The sequence below is a fragment of the Siniperca chuatsi genome, linkage group LG4 (genome assembly GCF_020085105.1).
Source record: "Siniperca chuatsi isolate FFG_IHB_CAS linkage group LG4, ASM2008510v1, whole genome shotgun sequence".
In the NCBI taxonomy this organism is placed as follows: Eukaryota; Metazoa; Chordata; class Actinopteri; order Centrarchiformes; family Sinipercidae; genus Siniperca; species Siniperca chuatsi.
In genome coordinates this window covers 3,276,407-3,298,333 of record NC_058045.1, presented here as the reverse complement: position 1 = coordinate 3,298,333, position 21,927 = coordinate 3,276,407, and the positions used below count along the sequence as shown (strand labels likewise).

The 21,927-nt window shown below is 40.2% G+C and overlaps 1 protein-coding gene across 7 annotated transcripts in view; it reads left to right on the top strand.

Moving 5' to 3' along the window:
- LOC122874585 (transcription factor SOX-6-like) overlaps nt 1–21,630 on the top strand; it is a 111,871-nt gene extending 90,241 nt beyond the window's left edge. For 5 of the 7 annotated variants that reach the window (XM_044192635.1, XM_044192633.1, XM_044192636.1 and 2 more), the window contains 7 exons: nt 1,037–1,186; nt 2,900–3,077; nt 4,836–5,038; nt 12,351–12,459; nt 13,700–13,870; nt 16,019–16,232; nt 18,578–21,630. In XM_044192635.1, the coding sequence (XP_044048570.1) occupies nt 1,037–1,186; nt 2,900–3,077; nt 4,836–5,038; nt 12,351–12,459; nt 13,700–13,870; nt 16,019–16,232; nt 18,578–18,926 (1,374 nt within the window). In that variant the 3' untranslated portion in view covers nt 18,927–21,630. The remainder of the gene's footprint in view (nt 1–1,036; nt 1,187–2,899; nt 3,078–4,835; nt 5,039–12,350; nt 12,460–13,699; nt 13,871–16,018; nt 16,233–18,577) is intronic. The other 2 variants (XM_044192632.1, XM_044192637.1) reach the window with 1 other exon arrangement.
- The last annotated feature ends 297 nt before the right edge of the window (nt 21,631–21,927 follow it).

Sequence of the window (21,927 nt, the reverse complement as noted above, 5' to 3'; positions counted from 1 at the left end):
AGATGGCTTATACTTTCCAAATCTTTTTTTTTTTTTTTTTAGTTTTCTATTATTTTTACACTATTTTCAAGTGTTTTTCAATTGACTCATGCTCAAGATGTAATTGCAGTATGACTACACCTACTTAAACATGATTGTCCACTATTGTCTCTGGGATTAAAGTTAGTGAAGAAACTCAATTGTCTGAACTGTTTACGTAAGGACTAACCATATGTGACAAGATTAGTCTCAAGTGCTTTTTGTGGCTCATAAAGTATTGTTTGCAATCATAATTTGATTAGATTTTATTTGACTATTGCCATTTAAAATTACAGCTCTGTTGTCAAAGCCAAGACTTTAAAAAAAGGTTAAATATTCAGGACAACAAAAATGTAATGCTATGTGGCTTATTTCCATTGTGGTTCACATTGTTTTTTGAAAAATGAAGGAAATCAGCCTTTTATTGTTACCAATACTGAGCCAGGCATTGTCTAAAAAGCTAATTTACACTCTCATATTTGTGCAGAACCAAGTATTAGACATCCAATTTTGTAGATAGTCAATATTAAACTTAAGGAGGATTCAAGCAAAGCATTCAAGTTTCTTTAGCTATTGTCTGGATTTATTTCTAGATGCAAATTGATATACAAGCTGCTCCCAGCATCTGTTGAAAGAATAAGTGTCAGTGATGGATTGTAGATAATTTAAAATAAAAATGTTTTGTTGGAATGCCTCCCTGATCGTGATAAATACTCGTCCCCTCAAACAAATCTTCCATTTGTGTGGGACACTCATGTCAACTTTAGATCTAGGTGTGTGTGTACACGCACATTCGTTTCCATATGAGTGCTGTGCATGTTTGGCTCAGACACACACCCATCAAACCTCAAAAGATGCGAGCAGTACCAAGGAGAGGATACAGCAAAATAACCCACAACAGGATGGGGGGGGGGGCAATAGAAGAGAGGAGAGAGAATGAAAGAGGAAAGCCAGTGACTAGCTGCTGGCGTGCGATGTTAATAGCCTGTCGGTTTGCTGCTTTCTTCCCTTTTTGCAGCAGCTGTATGCCGCCCAGCTGGCAAGCATGCAGATCTCACCAGGAGCCAAGATGAATCCCCTCCCGCAGGTTCCCAACTCCTCTGGTCCCCTTTCCCCTTCCGCCCTGAAGACTGAGAAGCGAGCATCCAGTCCTGTCGCTCAGATTAAGGTGAGTTGTTTAAATGAGTGAGTGTGAGAGATGGGTTGATGGACCAACAAGTAGTAGGCAAAGACAACAGCACCATGGAGAAAATTTACTATATTCAAGAAACAAGTTACTGCAAATTTGATGAATGTATAAGGGATATGTATGGGAAAAAACAGGGTCTCTATGGTGTGTAAAGACAAAGGAAAGAGTGGGTTCAGAATATGAATATGATGATAGGAAAACACACAAGAATAATAATGATGATGATCAGTGCAATTAAAAGTGAGAGGCTGGACATGCACAACGATCTGTGCATGCCCCAGTACTCTTCAACGGCAATTAGAAAGAGCTTATTTAAAAGTCACACACTGAAACACACACACAACACACACACACTCAGAAACTGAGACTGGCGCTGGCTGCTGTTTGGCAGGAACCCAGACCCCTTCACTAGAGAGAGCGTACGCCTCATCTTTACTTGACGATGAGGCAGTAATGGAAGCCATGTGTGTGTGGGGCACAGCTGCAACCGGCGTCACAATAGACCGGCGTCAGAACTCACCACACTCAAACAGTAGTGCTGTGCCCTCCAAACTCCCCACCCTCCGCTAACCCCCGCACACTCTCAGCCCACCCCGCACTTTGGCATGCCACACACAGCCTAACCCGCCAGTCAGGCTGTGGGGACGTGCGGGAGTTTTTTTCTTGTTGCTAGTTCTGCTTTTGTAGGGATTCCTTATGTGGATCAATGTAGTCGTGAACTTTGATTGAAATTAGATAAATCGCACAAAGGCGCCATTGTTTAGATAAGAAAGTACACTGCAACTTTTATTTCCTGTCAGGTTCGTAGAGGTTAGCAGTGGAATTAATTTATTGAAAAGCAAAAACCTGATAGGGATGACTGATCAGTCAGTAGGAGCATCACGAAAGTATAAAAAGCACTTTAAGGGATACTTTGGACAAAATTGGAAATCAGTGGCTGTGGTCAGCTTGAATTCATTCAATTACCCTTCCAAAGGTGACCCATTTTCACAGTAGAAACATATAGTTTTGCTAAAATATTGCTTTATACATAGTGTCTGTTTCACACTATATACTATCCAAAGCTTCTACGTAAGTAGTGTATTTAGCAAAGCAATATTGGTCAACTAACGATTGCTTGGAACATACTGTGCCTATGGATAGACATAGGAGAAGTGGATTATACTGCATGAGTGAGAAGTTGGAATGCATGGTTTGATACATTTTTTCTGTCTAGAAAACATTGTCACTATTGAAATCCTTCATAACTGAATATTAACAGACTGAATGTGGTGTTGTCTGCTAATGAGGTAACTAATCTTTTTACAACCACCTTTAAAGCCAACAGGTGGAGGTGGTGTTTGGCTCTCAAAAGATGTTGTGTGGAGAATTTGCTTTAGGCATGTGGTTCCCAACCTGGGTGTCCTGACCCTCTCAAGGGGTCACAAAACATAAATTCAACCACACAACATAAATGTAATAAATGTGTTGAATTCCTCATATAACATTTGCAAAGTCGATTTTTGGAAACCTACATTATTGACATCCACGTTGGCTTGCTAGCAGTTTTCTTCTTCCTTGCCTTTGTTGCTGCATTATTACGTTTCTTCGTGCATTACTGCCACCGAATGTGGATCACTGGAATAGCGTGAAACCATTGGCAGACCTGCGTGCATGATCCATTAAACACTTTTGTGTCCGTTCTATTAACAGGAGGAAGGATCCACACAGCCACTGAACCTCTCAGCCAGACCCAAGACAGCCGAGCCTCTTCGCTCTCCGACGTCCCCGACACAGAGTCTGTTCTCCGGAAACAAGAACAGCCCCACAGGCATGGGCAAGGGCCGCATCCCAAGCCCCATCGGCAACATGGGCAGGAACACCTCTCTGGGTAGGTAACAAACACATACATGCACTTTAACACCAGTGTTGCCTTTACCACTGGGTAGACAGGATGGGCCACCTAGCTTAGCAGCACTGCTACTCTGCCTAAAAGAAGTACATTAGCATTGGCTTTATTGACATTTTCAATAAGAATCACATGCTCTAAATGCTGCTTCACCATGCCAAGAAAAAATTCTGAGGGGAAACACTGACGTACTCTACACATACATACTCTCTCACACACATACACTTTCTTACACCACCGTATTGTCCACATTTGTACTGTACATCCATGCAGAGCAAACACGTCCTCACTCCAGTGTAAAACTGTGCCTTTCCCTCAACCGGAAAAACAAAAACATCACCCACCCAAACACCTCCCTTCTCCCCGCCACACACAGACAGCAGCGTTGCATGCGCCTGATAGACTGCAGACACCTCAACACCACGAGGAGACCTGTGTGTGTATTTGTGTGTGTCTGTTTGTGTTTTACAGGAGTCCAAAGCCCTGTATTTAGCCCCAATGAAAACCCCGGCAGCGGAAGCAGTGAAACCCAGCACACGTTATTTGGTTTTTAAGAGCTTCCTCACATCATTGTCTGCCCGCACTAGACCTTTTATGCCCCTACCTCTGCTATCTGTTATTAAGGCCAATCTAAACCCTCTCATTATATCCCCCCAGAAAACAATTTCGCCATCTCCTCTAGAGTCACTTGCGTTCCCTGCAAAGTTATTTTTTGCCAATCTTAACGGCCACCCAAGCATACAGTGCTTCCTACTTGTCTGCTAATTAAACGAGGAGGGCGACGGAAACTTTGCATCCTTTTATTTATTTATTTTTTCTTATTCTTCAAATGTGCACATAAACGGGGGGGTGGTCTGTCATGTTTAAACACAAGTGGACTGGAAAACAACTTTAGCAACATTTGGCCCCGATAAGATATTGGAAAAAAAACATTTTTTATACAGATGTTTAAATAGTATTTCAGAGTTGTATGCAATCATTCTGAATTTTTGGTTTTCAGCACTTACACTTTGTTTTCAAAGCTCAATAGTGTTTATGAAGGAGCATGAAATCACACACATTCACCAAACTGGGTTCTTCAGGTGTTAGAGTTGTGGTTCAACAGCATCTGACTCAAAACCCTCTGGTTTGTCAAAACCAACAATTAAAGAATACTTTCAAATCTGAATTTATAAACCAGTTGCTATGCAGCTCTTTGAAAACCGCAGACTTGGATGCATAAAAGCATAGTTCAAATGTTAAACTATTTTACAATGGTGCCATATAGAACTTGTCTGACAGGTTATCTGTGATGGCACAAGTCTCAAGAAACATTTTCTGGTATTTGTTTTGTAAAGTTAGAACGAGTTTTGTTATTTCACATGAGAGATTTCTTTATTTGTGTTTTTCTCTGTCCTCTTCTCACTAGTTTGAAGTGATATCATATACATGTGGACCCAAATCAGAATCTGATGACAGTTGTAGGGTTTTTGCTCATGTTGCCAGGCTCAAATCCAATCAAACCACTTATTAAAAAGATTGGCTAAGTTTTTGAGTAAATAAACAGAACTAAAGCTGTTTTTTTTTTCAAATTGAAACTTAAATTGTTTCAGTCATTAATACTTGAGGCTGATAAAAAGATAAATTACCATCATTGTAAAAATTAACCCAGGCCTCTTGTATTAAAGCCACATGCTCTTTACTTTGCTTTCCTGTCCTGCCAGTTAAAGTGACAGACAGTTGTCCCTCTGTCCTATTCAGACATCCTGTCCAGTCTCAACTCCACGGCGCTGTTTGGGGACCAGGATGCTGTGATGAAGGCCATCCAAGAGGCCAGGAGTATGAGGGAGCAGATCCAGAGGGAGCAGCTCCACCACCATCAGCAGCAGCATCAGCCGGGACACCAGAGTCTGGAGGCCAAACTGTCTGCCCTGAGCAGCATGACCCTCAACAACGGCAACAAGGTTAGAGGGACAGACAGATCACATGTCTACATAAGAAGATGCACAGATACACATCACTCATAAGGTCTATAAGAATCACATGGTCTAAATGCAGTTTTCAAAGGCATTTTCTTTCATGTGAAGACAGAATTCTGATTGAAGCGCTGTTGGGTTGGCATGCACATACACACATAAACTACACAAATGCAAGGACGTACATAATGTACAGTGCATGTGACACACACCAACAGGCAGTGGGGGACAGTGACAAGTACTATACTTTTTTTAGGTACAATTTCAAGATACTGGCACTTGAATATTTTCATTTTATGCTTCTTTATACTTTTCACTCCACTATTTGTCAGCTATAGTTACTATTTACTTTGAAGATTAAGATGTCACATACAAAACATATACATATAAATCAGCTTTTAAAATATGATGCATTTAAAGATTAAAGCACTCAATACTGTATTTAAAAAGTTCAAAGTAGCTCCACCTGGACCAGGTAAAACTGTAAGATGCTCTTTACATGTTAATGCCTCAGTAATAATAATTTAACACTTTAAAAGGGGCCATTTTGCTTCATAAGTATATTAACTTATGATACTTGTGTACATATTGCTGATAATAATTTTGTATTTTTACTTAACTGCGCAGGAACAACTCAGCAACACTAATTGCCTTGCTCCAAGAGTCTGCACTTTAAAGGAAGCTGTCTCCAACACAGAAATTGCAAAGTAAAAGTACACAACACAATATCATAAACATTTGAAACCATCAAACAAACTTCTTGGATTCTGAGATTCTAACTTCAAAAAGTAATTTTATGTTTCCCAAGGAATATCACCCCCTCTTGGTCCCATTTACTCGAGCAACTATTTGGCAGTAAACTCTTTCTACATATTTTTAGATATAAGTAAATTTTTGAATGCAGGACTTTTACTTGTAATGGAGTATTTTCACAATGTGGTATCATTACTTTTCCTTCAGTAACTGATGTGAACACATCTTCTAAAATGTGGTGAGGAGAAAAGGGAGTGTATCTATTTTGCATTTATCCTTATACAGCATTCAGATCCATGTAATATTCTCTCTTACTCCTTCGCGCGCGCACACACACACACACACCTCTGCAGATCTCCAAACTCCTCACTCCTGTGTTACATTTTCTCCAGTATTTCATTGGCTGAGTGTTCAAGGTTTTTGCTCAGCTCGGGCATGAGTCTGAAGAATATTCATGGATGATATTTGGTGTAGTTTGGCTCGGGCTGCAACTCTTGAGGACTACTCTTTTCTCCTCTCATCTCCACGGCCACCCAGAAGCCAACAGCTTTGAAGAGGGAGCAGCTGGGCCAATGACAAGTGATGGTTTTGGTGTGTGTGTGTGTGTGTGTGTTTGTGTGCCTGCCTTGACTGAGACTGAGTGGGTGTTTTTTTGGAGAAGAGATGGTGTTCACATTAGTGTGTGTGTGTGTGTGTGTGTGTGTGTGTCCGTGTGTATATAATGGAGTCAAGCTCTCCACTTGCCCTGGAGGGGGGATCCCGGCCTCTGGGTTTTAGCCCAATTAAAGGGCCCTTCTTGGGAAGGACCCCCTCCATGCTCACCTCTTCCCCGCTCATCTCTCCCCCTTGGGCTGAAGGAGACAGGACCTTTGTACCAGGATCTCATATCCACAGGGAAATCCATATTCCAAAACATCTTCAATCAGTCTGATCAGCCAATCACAGATTTCAGGGATCAGACATTCAGTAAAATAGGAAACATGGTTAGACCGGCTCTCCTGCGCAATTGATCCCATGTTGCTTGCAAGGATGAGGAGAAGGAGGAGGAGAGGAACTCATGAATATTTTAGGGGTGGAGACTTTGAACTCACCAACCCCAAGTAGGTCATGATTGGTGCACTCCAAGGATAGGCTGTTTTGAATTTTTTGGACTTGTTTGCCTTGCATCTTCAGCAGGAAAACATCCAAAATCTGGCAAAATATATCTCTGCTGTACATATCCTCAGTCCCAAGTTGATTTTTTTATAAGTCATTATACTAGTAAACACTGAGAAACTCATAAACATAAATTATACAACAGCCTATACTAATAAATTGTTTATTAAGATTTAATGTGAGTTGTCTGCTGCAGGTCCAACAAAAAAATCCTACCGATGTGCTTAAAAGAGCTTTTTGCACAAAGTTAACTCTGAAATGATCACAGAATAAGGTGAGTGTATTGCAGGGAGAGCCCTACATGTCTCTCAAGCTCTATATTTTCCAACTTTATAAGAACAAAACCAGAGCAATGCAGTAATTTGGTTTATAGCTCCATGCCTCCTAATAAAAAGCTAATTTGGAAAGTCTCAAAGTAATTGTTTCCGGTTCGAGAACGACAGCAGGCCTTGGTGTTTGTTGTCAGTTTGTTATTCGTTACCTAACAACAGCAGCTCAAAGACTCTTTCTCTTAGCTTTAAATACATAATTTTTTCTTTGGGAGGGAGACTTTTTTTGTGTGTTTTTTTTTTCTAAAGCGCTCAAAGGCTTTGCTCTGTCTTAAACAATTCATGGATGGAACTTGCTGGATACTGCGAGTGTGACTCACCCGCTCCACCTCGGGAGGCAGCGAAACCAGCTCTTTTTCTTTACCTTGGATTTGTGTGTTGTTTTCTGTTCGTCGAATAAATTTGTTACTCAAATCCTCCCCTTAGAAACTTTGAAGCTCTGCCTAAGACTCTTTGTTTTATGACACACAGCACATTAGGCCTCTTTGGAGGGAATGAGACAACTGCCTTAAAAGGTATCTCAGTGTAGTATTGGATGTTGAGCTATTTGTTGCCTGCGCTGATTCGACTCATTCGGAGTCGTCGCAGTGACGTCTGAGTGTGTGTGTTTGTGTTTATTTTGCTTTCTGTTTGTGTATTTTTGTCCCACAGCATTCATTTCAAGCATAGATGACATAGACATTTCCTTAAGAGCTGAAAGTGATCCTGAGCTCCTTTGTGTGTGTGTGTGTGTGTGCGTGTGCGTGTGTCCTGGCTCTACACTGGCCTTGGCCATGTTAATGTCATTATAGCTGGTGTACAGACGAGAGGCCTGGCCAGTTAGTGGCATTGTTGAGTATCACCTTACGCTTACGTTGCTTCCAGCTGGCCTGCGGCTGCCAAAGCTCACTGAAATAGCCACCGTGTATGACTGTGTGAGTATGTGCATGTATGTGTGTGTGTGTGTGTGTGTGTGTGCGTAAAAGACTGTGTGCACTTTTTATTTTATCTAAACAGCCACAAAACACTCATAAAACCCACTTAAAGGACAACACCAAGTTTTTGAGACATTGGCACATTACGCTGCTGACATGTTTTGGATGAAAACACCAAAATGAACCATGTGTCCCTGGTAGATTGTTTACTCATGCTCCAACTCATTAGAATACAAAGTGTTAACATGTAGAAGTTCTAAGTCTGCATGGTAACTTATCTTAAAAGTGTGACAGCTTTGCACAGGAACTTGGTAAAGTTTACATGAAATATGATAGAAAAATAATACACTGCTTCGAACCACAAGGGACTACTTTTCCTGTTTCCATCGGAGGGGAACATGGTGGGTGATGGCAGACTAAGTGCAGGTAAATCTACAGGCCAGATAAGAAGGAACACAAACAGTTTTTGTGGCTCTAAGATCTGTTTTCTCACTTTGGATGATGCTGGGTATGCACACAATCACTCAACAGCCGATTCTGAATTACAAGCATGTGGGACATGTGGATTTTTTTGGTGTCTGTGCTCGCATAATTAGTTAAGTTGACCGAAGGGCTTACGCGCAGAAACATGCTCTTTTCCTTTAAAGCTTTGAGCAGATCCCTCAGCAGCTTTACAAAAGTGTTTGGGGTTTGGACACGGTCAGAAATTTGAATTTGAAATTGAAATTTTAAAAAGTATTTGTTTATTATTTATTTTGGCGTGTAGAAAAATAGGAAAATACCTTCACAAAACAAAAATTAAGTAAATAATCTAAACAAATGGACACAATACAAAATTTCATTGACCAAAAAAGTGAAGGTTGAAACTATACAGCTACCCTTCATTACAAAATCTATTTGCCATCAGAAGTTAGAGTGAACAGAAGTTATATTGTCCTTACCACACTATTTATAAATCATCATCATACATTTGTATACTTGGTAATTAAATTGTTTTAAAAGTTTAACTTAAAAGTTTCCCACAAAGTATTCAATAGCCCTCACCCTTTATTTCTTGAACATGCACATTCCGCTCAGACTCAGAAGTTTTGTATACTTTTAGCAAGTATTTATTCGAACTTTTTATACTTTTGTATAGTTTTGAAATTTACCAGATCTCTAAATTTTAGAGTCTTTAATTTAATGTAGCCCATTACAGAAAAATGTCTTTTGTCTGTATCCTGTTGAATAAAGTTGGTCTACATGCTTGAAGTTTCTGTTGATAGAGCAGAATAAGTCTGGAAGAAGGCGAGGAGGGAGGAAATGGTTGTATAGAAGTTTATATTGGCTCTGCTGGTGAATTTGGTCTTTGTAGGAAGCGAGCCTGTGAAACCAACAGCTCAGACAGTTCCAAGTCTTGATTAAAGATTGACGTAATGTTTCTGTATTTGAAGCCTGAATGATAAACATTATAATAATGTATACTACAAAGCTGAGTCTGGCACCTGCAAATAGACTGTTGAGTGTCAGCTTCTTTGGGGTTGGAGCCTCAAGGGATGGAGGGCTGGTGGGCTGGTGGTGGTGGGGTGTTAAGGGCTATGAATAGGAGGAATGGTGAAAAGGAGAAGGAGTGGAGGAGAGAAAAAAAACAGAACAGGGCTGACTGACAGCTCTATCGGCACATAGAAAAGTCTGGAGCAGGAAAGACAGAAAGAAAGATGAAGAAAATAGGACGAGAGAGGGAACGCTGGGAGGGGGACTAAGGAGGTTGCCAAACTTGATTGGTCCGGGAGGAGACAGTAAACGGTTGCGGGTCAGCTGGAGGCACGCCGTGCTGGCGGTAGGCGAGTTGTAACTGTGGTAATGAGCTCAATACGGTGTGGATTAAAAAAAAAACTGTTTGGAGCGTTACCCTAGCAACGGTGGAGAGACGCAAATGCCAAGAAGAGGAGAGACCAGGCGGAACAAAAAGAGTCGGGTGTCTCTTAAATTTAGAAATATACATTCAGCAGCAATATTGGGCTGTAGACCCAGTGAAAGCAATAGTGTTAAACACACTGTAACAGCACAGATGTGATTTGTTTCTGTGGTACTTGTTTGTACAGATTCAGTGTTTTAATGTGAATGTTGCGCTCCTCTTTCTTACTGTTTTTGTAATTTAACTTGATATTTTTAATTAGTCGTCAATTTCAATCACCCACTTGGTTTAATTTATCTTTTTCTCTGCACATGTCCTCCTTTGTGTTTCATTAATTTAGTCCTTGATTAGTCAACTTTTCTGCTTTGAAGTCAAGTGTCACTCTTTTTGCTCCAATTCAGACTTGGGTTAAATAGTAATGTAATATCGAGCAGATAAAGTTTTTTTTCCCCCGAAAAGTTTGATTCCTCTTCACTGTAATTGTCTGAGCATCAGTACACCCAAACCTCTGACACTGACTGTTTTTAACCAGGTAATCTCTCTGTGATGAAGAATCTATGACAAAAAAAGTATTTAGAGGACCACAATCCAATAGTGTACACAATACAAATGGAGTCTCATGAAAGAGAAAGTCTATAATGCTGCTCCAAAAGGCAGCAGTCCAGTATCAAACCAGCAGGCACGCAGGCCAAACCTATTTCAATCTTGACTAAACAAAGCAAAGACAGCTCCTTATTGCATTTGCCACAAGAACTTTCAAGTAGACCAAAAGTAGACCAACCGCATGGAGTATTTGCAAATTTTGACCCAGGTCTGCTGTTAATCTGTATTTTGGATCAGTCTACCACTATTGATGCTGTCCTAGTCCATTTTCCAAAACCCTAACTCTACTGCGCATTAATTTTCCATCGGTCTCCTCCCATTTACCAGGAACATTCGTACATCTCTAACTACTTAGGATGTTTGGAAATTATGCTCTATAGCGCATCTAATAGCAATACAGAGCATCTAAACAAAATATTGCAAAGCAGTCATGTTTAGCATCATTTTGAGAACTACAGATTTAATCTACGCTAACTTTTAGTTTAAGAGCACCAAACTTTGACTTCCAGAAGTCTGAAAGCATCATCATGAGCAATAGTCGCTTTCCCCAGGCTATTGTTTAGCACTACAAGCTTAAAAAGAACTTTTGACTGGACTTGAGGCTTATTCTTGTCTTTGGACTAGTTTTCCATTTCACTCCTCTTTCCACTCTCCTTTTTCTTTTTCTCTCTCTGTCTCTCTCTCTCTGTCTCTCTCTCATTCTCTCTTTTCTTTAGTCCTTTGTTAGGCGGTTGCTTCCTGCGGTGAGCATGGCACTGCCCAGGCACATGTTCTGTGGTGGGCCTGATTACAGTCCTGCCGTAGTGCTGACATTGGCCCGCGCCGACTCCTCATCTATAAACACACACACACACACACACGCATACACACACGCACACACATACGTACACATACATGCTGGCCTCTAAGTTCCACCAACTCTGCCAGTGGCTACCGCGGCATGACTTCACCCGGCAACCATTCCTTGCGTCAAACAAAATGCCTCTGTCACCAGAAAAAGGAGGCGAGCGGAGAGGGAGGGAGGGGAAGGCAGGGGAGAAGAGAACAGAGGAGAGGAGGAGTGTAGATGTGCGGTAGCTGTGCGGAGGGTTCGATGTTTTCCACCACAGTTTGGGAGCGTGGTGGGGTAATTTTAGCTGGAAGGCCCCAAGGCAGGCTGCTTGTAGAAGTTATTTGTCTCAGAAGTGGAGTGGCAGGCAGAAGGCACAATCAGAGAGAGCACATGATGATGAGAGGTTGGGGAAGGGACTGATGATTAGCAAGGGTTTGAAGGTGACTTTTCTATTAACTTATCGTATAACCAACATCATGACTCATTTCCCTCAGATACTGTAAAAAAAGTCGTGAAACTGCATCAAAATAAACTGCCCATTTTTGGGGTTTTGCTGGACTTTTCTCCATGCCAACTCAAACCAGCAATTAGTTTTATTGTCATAACCATCAAAGTTATCCCTAGTGACCCAATTTAAAAGATGCCAGGCATACACAGGGACTTGATCCAGATATTAACCAATAAGAACTGAATAGGAATTGAAAACCTTTTTTGGCAGCTCACGTCACATTTCTCAAACTTCAGCAACACTGCAGCCACATCATACATATTCAACTTCAGCTTCAAATGACCTTTCATATATTTTCTTGTGTTGCAGGAGCGGCTGCACTATGAGACGCTGAGCCAGCACCTGGGCAAGCTCGGGGAGGATGCTGGGAAGATGGTCCACCGAGTCATTGACCTGACGAGACCAGAAGATCTGGATGGTAAGCACCTCTGTTGCCTAGCTCTGTGGTGTTCTTGCCTTATTTTTCTTCCTTTTTTCCTCTTTTTCTAGCACTCTCCGCTTGGTTTGTTGAATTTGGTGCTTTTCTGACTCTTGCACTCCCCGTTGTTAGTTGCTTATAATCTTGGTAATTCAGAAATCTATGCAGATGTACAAAAGACATGATAGTAAGTGGAAGGCTAGAGGGATATAAAAGGAAGGAGTTGTTGGAGTTTTGAGAAGCAGAGTTTAAGTTAAAAACAGTCACATCCTGTTCAGACTAAATTGATACCAGTGACCCTTAACTCTGTGGGCCCAGCATAGAAGAGGCCCTACTTCTGGGGGTCTTGCATCTCAGAACTCCACAATAAAGAAGAAGGCATCTTCCAGAAAGCCAGAATATGCAGGTATTCAGCAAATACAAATATTTATTGTGCTCTTCAGCAAGCTACAGTGAAGGACACCCTTAACAGCTAAACAGAGTGTTCAATGTCAACATTTTACGCTCTTGAAAAATTTTACACTGTTATTATTCCTGCAAGTAAATGACAAGAGGCTGAAGTCTCCTCCTTTATTACAGGAGTGTTTGTGACATATGATCCCACCCAGTACAAGTATGCAAACAAAAGCAGGTGAAGACAGGGAACAAGTCTGTTGTAGTTTATAGTCTATGAAGCTTACTGCAAATAACAATTCTCAAATCTTTAGTGAATGATAACAAGAATTGACTTCATGTACTTTGTATTCCATGCTGTTTGCAGATACTGTTGCATAAAATACAATAACCACAACCTTTTCTGAATGTAGTTTAAGGACACTGACTTAGTGTTAAGGTCTTTTTTTTCTCCCAACCCACCTGTTACTCATAAAGCACCACTGTTTACAGGCGACGAGGAGTTGAGGAGTCCTCATTGTGGATTAGTTTATAATCAGAGGAGTAAACACAACAGCATAGGCACTGAGATACTATTAGGCAGAAGCAAACTGACCGTGGTGTGTATACTTCATGTGTGTTTGTGTGAGCATGTTGAGGGCATCCCAGCAAGACCCCCGTCAGACTTTTGTTATACGTTTGTTATACATCCTCTCCCAAGAAGGCAAAGGGGCCAGAGGGGAGAAGAAGCAAACAGGAAGGGCTCATCCTTATCACTGCAATGTCCTGCATTTCAAGTGTGAAAGTATGAAAGATGAACGTGTCAATGATGGACATATAGAGAATGTTGTTCCTTTGTGTCACACAGGGAATAATATGACAGAGGCACGAGTGTTCAGGGAGGCGCGGGGCAGGAACAACACCGAGCCCCACATCAAGAGGCCCATGAACGCCTTCATGGTTTGGGCCAAAGACGAGAGGAGGAAGATCCTGCAGACCTTCCCCGACATGCACAACTCCAACATCAGCAAGATCCTAGGTGAGATTTTATAGATATAAAATTAATATAATATAATAATATAATCTTTGACAGGAGAAAGAGCGTTCAACACTAAACCTAAACCTCATACAAATTCCAGGCATGAACCTTCTACTGTTAGTGTTCTGCTTTTGGAGGATTCTCCTCATTTTTTATCTCCTTCTGAGAATATTTGGTTTATATGTAGTTGGGATGAATTATTTTTGGTTTTTATTTTTCCCAAAAAATGTATCTGTGTTTCTGTCGAATATTAGAAAATGGGAGAAAAAAATCAATAATATAAAAATTCTGATGAAAATAGAATTTTAAAATGACCTCTTTGTAGTTTCTTAGACATGGGCATGTAATCAGCAGCTTATTTGCATGTGCCCCCCATTTTTCTCTAGACTTTGTTACTGGAAGCATTTTCTGAGCTGAGCTTGCCACAAGAGGAACTAATTTACTATAAACTGCGGAAATTAGTTTCTTTTCCTAGCGAACTCATCACCTTTTGGATGCACTGGGACATAAAATCAGGGTGAAAATCCAGTTTAAGCCAGTCTTTCTGTGTTTTTTGTTGTGAAAATTGGTTAATAAAAAAACAAACAAAAATGATGACCATTACATGCTGGGCAACAACACCTTACAGACACACACACACACACAACTCATCAACAAAAAACTATTTGTGACTACAGAAGTGGTTTAGCCTCCTTCCACTATCTTGTTCAAAGACACAGTGCATTTGACAGTTGATGGTCCTCAAACCTGTACATTTTTTTCAGGGCAGCCTCTCTGCTCATTAGGTTACCTTGCAACTACATTCTACAGTTCACAGGGTTTCTTACCAGCAAGCTGTGGACTATAAGAAGGACTAGTGTGTTTTTAAACCTGGAACACTTCATACACAGAGCTCCACTGTGTCAGCCTGACTAGTGTGATGGATGCATTCAGTTAAAAAGTCGCTGTGTTGATACTAACCTCCTCGACACAGATAGCCATTCACACGGTGCAGAGCATAACGGTTGTTCGTGAAATGTGCTTAAGACCTCCACTGTCCGATGCAGGGCTCCAGTGAGCGTGAGGGTTCCCGAATGTAAATGCTCCTCCTGAGCAACATTAACAAATTGCTTTTTCTTAGGTAGGTCTGTGTTCCTGACTTGGAACTATGAATGGGTTCTGATAAAGGGGTGTTTTGTGTTTGACGAAATGCTTCCTGCATATATATAATGTATCAGTTGTGCAAACATTCCACTGAGAGAATCTAAATTAATTTATTTCCTTATTATGATGAATTGTAATAGTTAAATTATTTGATTTAAAGTTGTGTTTGAATAGTAAGATCCTGTTGGCAGGAAGCATTAAAAATTATTTTCCAGTAATTTATCAAGCCTCTTTGGCAATATGAGAACAAAAAGCAGAATTTAAAGTGCACGATTGTGTATGTGTATATGACTGCATGTGTACAATGCATGTCTCTCCAACATAATAACACAGCTGGACTTTTGGGAGTGGGTGGCAGGCTTAAAGAAATTCCTCTCTGTTTCCTGTGTCACAAAAGTACAAGACTAGTTTGTGATAAACCTTGATAAACAGAGAAGCGAGGCGGAGTGTGTATAATCAGTTGTCAGAGTGCCTCGCAGATGTGCTGCGTTCCTGCGGTAATGGCCCTGTCCACTTGTTCAGAAGGTTGTTTTACAGGGAAAAATGAGAAGTACACAATGTATCATTCTTCTTGAGCCAAGAAGGAGCAGAGTGTAATCCACTCTTGATTTTAAACAGCCTCCTTGGTTAAAAACTTGATGGTGTCTGTTCACATAACAACATCCAACTTTAAGACACCACCAGAAATGCTGGTCATTTTATTTATATACCAGGGCTCTGTGACTCTTTTGTATGATTGAATTAATGTGCTGCTGAAATGACAGTACTGTATGTTAGCATTGTCGGATCACTGATTCACTGCTCATTACATCTTTTTTTTTTTTTACCACAAACTCTTTGCTCAACCAGTATCATCTAAATGTAAGGAAGTTTAAATTTTGTCACTCCCTAAAGTCTGCAATGTTGGTTTCTCACATACATATATATGTTTTACAACAAAACTAAGTAAAACAAAATCAAAAACTAAAAAATAAACAAAAATAAAATCTCAATTATTTACTCCAGGCTCTCGCTGGAAGTCCATGACCAACCAGGAGAAGCAGCCATACTATGAGGAGCAGGCCCGCTTAAGCAAGATCCATTTGGAGAAATATCCCAACTACAAGTACAAGCCACGGCCCAAGAGAACCTGCATCATTGACGGCAAGAAGCTGCGCATCGGAGAGTACAAACAGATGATGCGGTCACGACGTCAGGAGATGAGGCAGTTCTTTGTGGGGTGAGTACCAGCGTCAGCAGAAAAGTTTCTAAATAAGTGCTCACACTAGTTTGAAACAAAACTGCAATGTTACGACCTTTAAATGGCAGTAATGTGTAATAGTGATTTAAATCCCAGAAATAATGCAACATGAAATTAGTAACCCTCACACTCACTGAGTCTATTTTTTTTTACATTCTAAGCGAATGGTAGGGGTGAAGGTGGTGAAGAGATTCAGCCATTGTTGCCATCCTCAACTTTTACTCAGGAGACAGTTTTGTGAGACCTCAAAGATGTGCAGCTATGTTTAAACTCAACCAGACAGTTTCACGTGTAAGAATACAATGACTGCACTCATATACACTATGCAATGGAATTCTGTATGTTACAGCAACATTTTTTATTACAAGGTATATTTTCACAGAAATAGCTCGTCCAACACACTTTTCTCCATCACTGACTGCATTAAATACAATGTTAGAAGGAATTGTGCACATTTCTTAAGAGGGGTCATTGTGCATTGACAGCCACAGGCCATGGCTCACAGACAGGCTCTGTGTCTCGCTCCAGAAGACTTTGACTAATTTACTGCTGCACCTGTGATCTTTCAGTTCAGCTGGCTCTTTGATAAACATGTCATCCTGCTAGCCACACTGGCTTGGATATGTGTGTTTTAGCAAAGAATTAGCTAGATAAAAGATAAAGCATCAATATGTAAACACCAAATGTATTTGTTTTTGTTTCATAAAGGAGTTTTGGGGGCATTTCATTCAGATATTTCACAAGCAATTGCTTTGTTTCTTAGCATTTTATATGATGTCTTTTTTCTTAATGTGTCTCAGTATGAATATAAAAGAAATATTCTTAACTCCATTTGCTAGAGGTTTGTGGAGTGACCATCAGGGGTTATGGACCATTCAGGAAAGGTTTTTTCTTGCAAAAAATTTTCTTCTGCAAATCCCTTTAAACATTCGCTGAAGAGCATTATACTTTTTAGAGTCTAGTCAGTGCAGTGAAGGGAAAAACAGTGGCATTGTCTTAATAGGAACCAGCCATAGATGTGTTTAAAGCCATCACAGTGGCCTGTGTTTGAGATGGATTTACCAGAGGCCACAGCTTTGAATAGGAGCGATTTTTAATAGCTTGTCATTTATTAAATTAGGACAATGCTGGGCGCTTGCGGGCAGTGAAATTGGACACAGACAGACATAGTGGAATATGAAATGTAAGCAGATGTTTGAGAGGGAATGAGAGCGAGTCAGACGTCACGGGCTGAATGCCACATTTACTGTGTGTGGTCAAGCAAATGCAAAAACAGCTTATGATTCTCCAGGCCTGGACTTTCAATCAAAGCTAAATCAAATAGCTACTGGGAGCCAGTACACAACCAGTTTCTGGCATATTCCATATAACTTAACCAGTGTTGTTTTAAAGCGTTTAATGTGAAAATGAGTCTGTCAGAGCAGCTCATTTGAGGAGCCAGAGGGCCTGTTTGAGTGATGTGCATTTACCCTCATTCCATCTATATCTTAACAGGTTATTTAGCCGATGCTGCTGTGAGCTGGCAGGGAGAGCTCTGTGTTACGACACGCCCGGCCAGATGAGAAGCATTTCTGTTTAACTTAAGTGGCTTCAGAATTAATGTTTTGTTCAAAGCAGTTGGTTCAAAGGAGGTTATAATGAATCAGTATCTGATCAAACGCTGACCTGTCCACCTTGTACAGTAACCAGTTGATATATTAACTGTTGCTATTAAGTTTTTTTCCCACAATTTCATTATTAAAATGTTTTTTTTTTAATGTAGCCTGTTTCTTTGTCTTTGTCTTTGTGGTTTTGCGTGATAAGTCTCAACAACTATCTGACGGATTGCCATGAAATTTGGTACACACATTCACGTTCCTTCAGGATGAATTGTAATAACTTTGGTGATTCCCTAGTGCCATCATCAGGTCAAAATTTCAGTTTGTCCAATACTTTGGTTTCTGAAAAAATACATGCAAAACTAATGACATTCCCATTAGCCCCAGCTGTGCTTTGTGTTTATTAATTAATTAGCAAATGTTAGCATGCTAATGCGCTAAACTAAGATCAGCATTGTTAGCACTGTCATTGTGAGCTTGTTAGCATGCTGACATGAGCATTTAGATCAAAACACAGCTGTGCAGCCTCACAGAGCTGCTAACATGGCTGTAGATGCTTAGTCTTGTTTTGTTTTATTTGTTTTGATTTCCATACTTATATGAAATTCCATTCATTATTTGTTTTATGTTGTGTTATGGATATCAAGGTTGTTTATTGTCTATTAATAACATCCTTACCTTACTTTTTTCCCTTCCTTTCTTCTCTTTCCTTTCTTTGTTTCTCAGGCCTCAGCCACCAATTCCTCTCGGCAACAGTCCGGGTGGTGTAGGAGTTTACCCAGGCGCCATAACCATGGCAACAACAGCCACACCATCCCCACACCTGACCTCAGACTGCTCCAGCAACTCAGCCAGCCCTGAACCCACCATCCCCGTCATTCAGAGCACATACAGGGTGAAGTCTGAGCCTGGCGGAGGCGGAGGCAGCAATGGCGGTGGGGTTGGAGCCTTGGATCTGCCCAGCGACCCCACCAACGGAGACGACGACATGGACATGTACGAGGACTTTGAGGACGAGCCCAAGTCAGACTATAGCAGTGACCACGAGACACGGGAGGCCGTCAGTGCCAACTGAGTGTGCTCAAGGTGTCAGTTGTAAAAAGAGAAAAAAAAAAAACACTCCCGTTAGAGACACTTTTTAAAAACACAGTTTATTACAGAGACCTTTAGGCAAACTTTCAAGACATGTTGCGTCATGCACTGAGCATGGCCAGACAGGATTCAAACTCACTCGACATGCTCAGAAAGTTCTTGGACAGTATCTTGATGGATGTCCATTTGAAGAAGAGGACTGATGGGAAAATATGACCCATGAAAACAACCGGAACAGACATTCAGACATCCGACTGACAATGAACCTCAGTTTCCTACACTTTGACAATCTTAACAGGAGCGAATAAGAGTTAGACGAGACAGAGAATGAGAGAGCAAGAAGAAATGAGCGACGAACACATTGCTGTGTGGTTTGTAAAGAGCATGCATGGATTTTGAAGTATCAGGAATTGGTCTTCAATAGCTATTTGGTCTTAAATGTTTAAGGAGTGATTTAGTTTTTATCATTATGTATTTACTTTTTTGTGAGGTTTTTTCCTTTTTGTTTTTGTTCCATAGACTTTTTTCTGACAGGTCACTGCCTGTACAAACTCTGGACTGTCAGAACTTGAAATTTGAAAAGTTTTAATATAAATCCTAGCTATTGTAATCTTATAGTCTTACTTTTGTTTCTTACAAATACAGTGCATCTACATCTTTTTTTCTGACAAACTGCTTACATTACATTACTGTTTTTTTTTTTATATCCCAGCTCAGGTATGATGTGCCAGCTTGTGAATGTGTTTTTTTGTTTTGTTTGTTTTCATACAAAAAGTGTGGTAGGAGTTTTCAGACTGTCAATGAAATAAAGGGAGCAAAATCCCTTATATCACAATTTTATTATTATTATTATTATTATTATTATTATTATTATTATTATTATTATTAAGTAAGTAAGTACCCAGGCATTGTACAGATTTACTTCAAATGTGCCAAACCTACATTTACATTCACTCGGGATGTTGTAGTCTTAACTTCCAATGCTGCAAAAAAGTCTTATACAATCAGCTTTTTCTATCTGATGAGATGAGTTCCTACTCAGTAACTGCTGGCTCCCCTCCTGGCCAATCACAGGGCAGAGCTCAGGGAGGATGTGTTTTCATCACACTCACTCAGTCACACACACACACACACACACACACACACACACACACACACACACACACTCACACTTTGTGTCAGAGAGCAGCATCGAAGGCGTCTGTTCTTCAATTCCACTGCATTGGTGCTTTCATGAACCACATTGCCCATAGTTCCTTGAGGCCAAAAACTTAGCACATTGTGCAGGAAGTGCAGTATGGTGTAACTAAACACCGACATTTAGCATTTGAGTGTGTCCCTTTCAATCTGACTAAAGGTATAGACATTTTTTTGGCTTAATTTCTGCTTAGACACTTTAACAGTTCATGAGTCTTAAAAGTGTACCTATAGCTCTGTTCATTCAGCATCATAGAAAAGGGGATGAGCAACCCCAGAATTACCCTACTGTAGGAGAAGAGTTTCTAATATTCTGGATCCCTTCACTGTATTTTGAATTGTGTTTTGAATCGGTACAAAAGTGTACAAAATGTTACTATTTTTATTAGCCTGTTAATATTTGTAAATGTCTTCTCAGCATCATGTGGGAAAGATACACCAAACTTGTGTTTAAAAAAAAGAATTTATATAGTTGCAAAAAATGGGTTTAATAGGTCTGTTATTTCAAAAAGGGTACCTTTTTCTACATTGCATGTATATTTTGAAGACGCGTAAATTATTAAGAGAAGAATGGAGGAAATAAAAAGTGTATAATTCTCAATCAGCTTCTCATTCAACCACCCCAGTCAGAGCACGCACTTTTTTCCATAGTCTGAAACGAGATGTTCCTCTTTCATCTTGTTGCGGCCCAGTGGTCAGCACCATGCTGGGTGTGCAAGCTTTTCCCTCTATTTTACTTAAATGTCACATTCTTTTTCTGAAGACACATAGATTTTTCCTTTGTCTCTTTTCACCACACTCTGCAATTTTGAACGCGTTTCCATTGTCAACACCTGTGACCTTGGGTGGTTTCTGGGTGCTCTGTTTAGCTGTTAGCTGTTTTACACGTCTTCTGACTCCATATTTCTCTTCATGACCATATCTGGCAGTTTTTACTTGTAAAAGCTTCACAAGCTGGGACTGAACATTGGTTTTTGCTTGCATCACAGGAAAAAAAGCCTCATGCATAGACATTTCTGTTAGTGTCATACACATCCTAAGCACTGGATATAAATTTTATGTTTTTTTTAGTATTAACTAATGTGAAGTTGTTGTTTGATTTTCAACATGATAAATTAGAACAGTCACATGTTCGGACTCTATAGCAAGCCTCGTACATGCCAGGCACAAGTAAATTGCCATTTCTTTAGAAGCATTTCATTTATTGAAGCAAGTTTTGTTGCCGCAGCTCTAGTGCCGCCTGCAGGGGTCACATCACCTCTGATCTCTTTAAAAAGGTAACCTCATGCTCTTGTCAGTTGTGACCTGCAGAAGCAGAACATAAGTTTGCTGGTCGCACAGATTTTGTGATGAGTATTGTATTTGAAATTCAATTGTGCGTTTTAACATTTCATTGTATTTATTAGCCAGCTTTGGCTCTAAAAAGTGTCAGTACAACTTGGTGAAAAAGACAATCAAAAAAAAAAATAAATAAATAAATAAAAAGGAAAGACTTGAGATTTTCCTTACAAATCTGTCACTTCATCGTTGCTTTTCAAGTGATTCTTTGACTTTTGTTGAAAGATAAGAGTTGAATATTTTGTAAAGCATTCATTTGCAGACAAGCACTCATACCTATTGTGTTCTACATGTGAAAGCACTGTGCACAAGTTACAGGTAGTGCCGCATGAATTTTTATTTCCATTGCTCTAAATAGTGCTCTTACTTTCCAGGGATCTAATCATTTCCAACACAAGGTTTTCCGTTTCCAAAGTTGAGCTATTCCACTTGGTCTTTATATTTTGGTG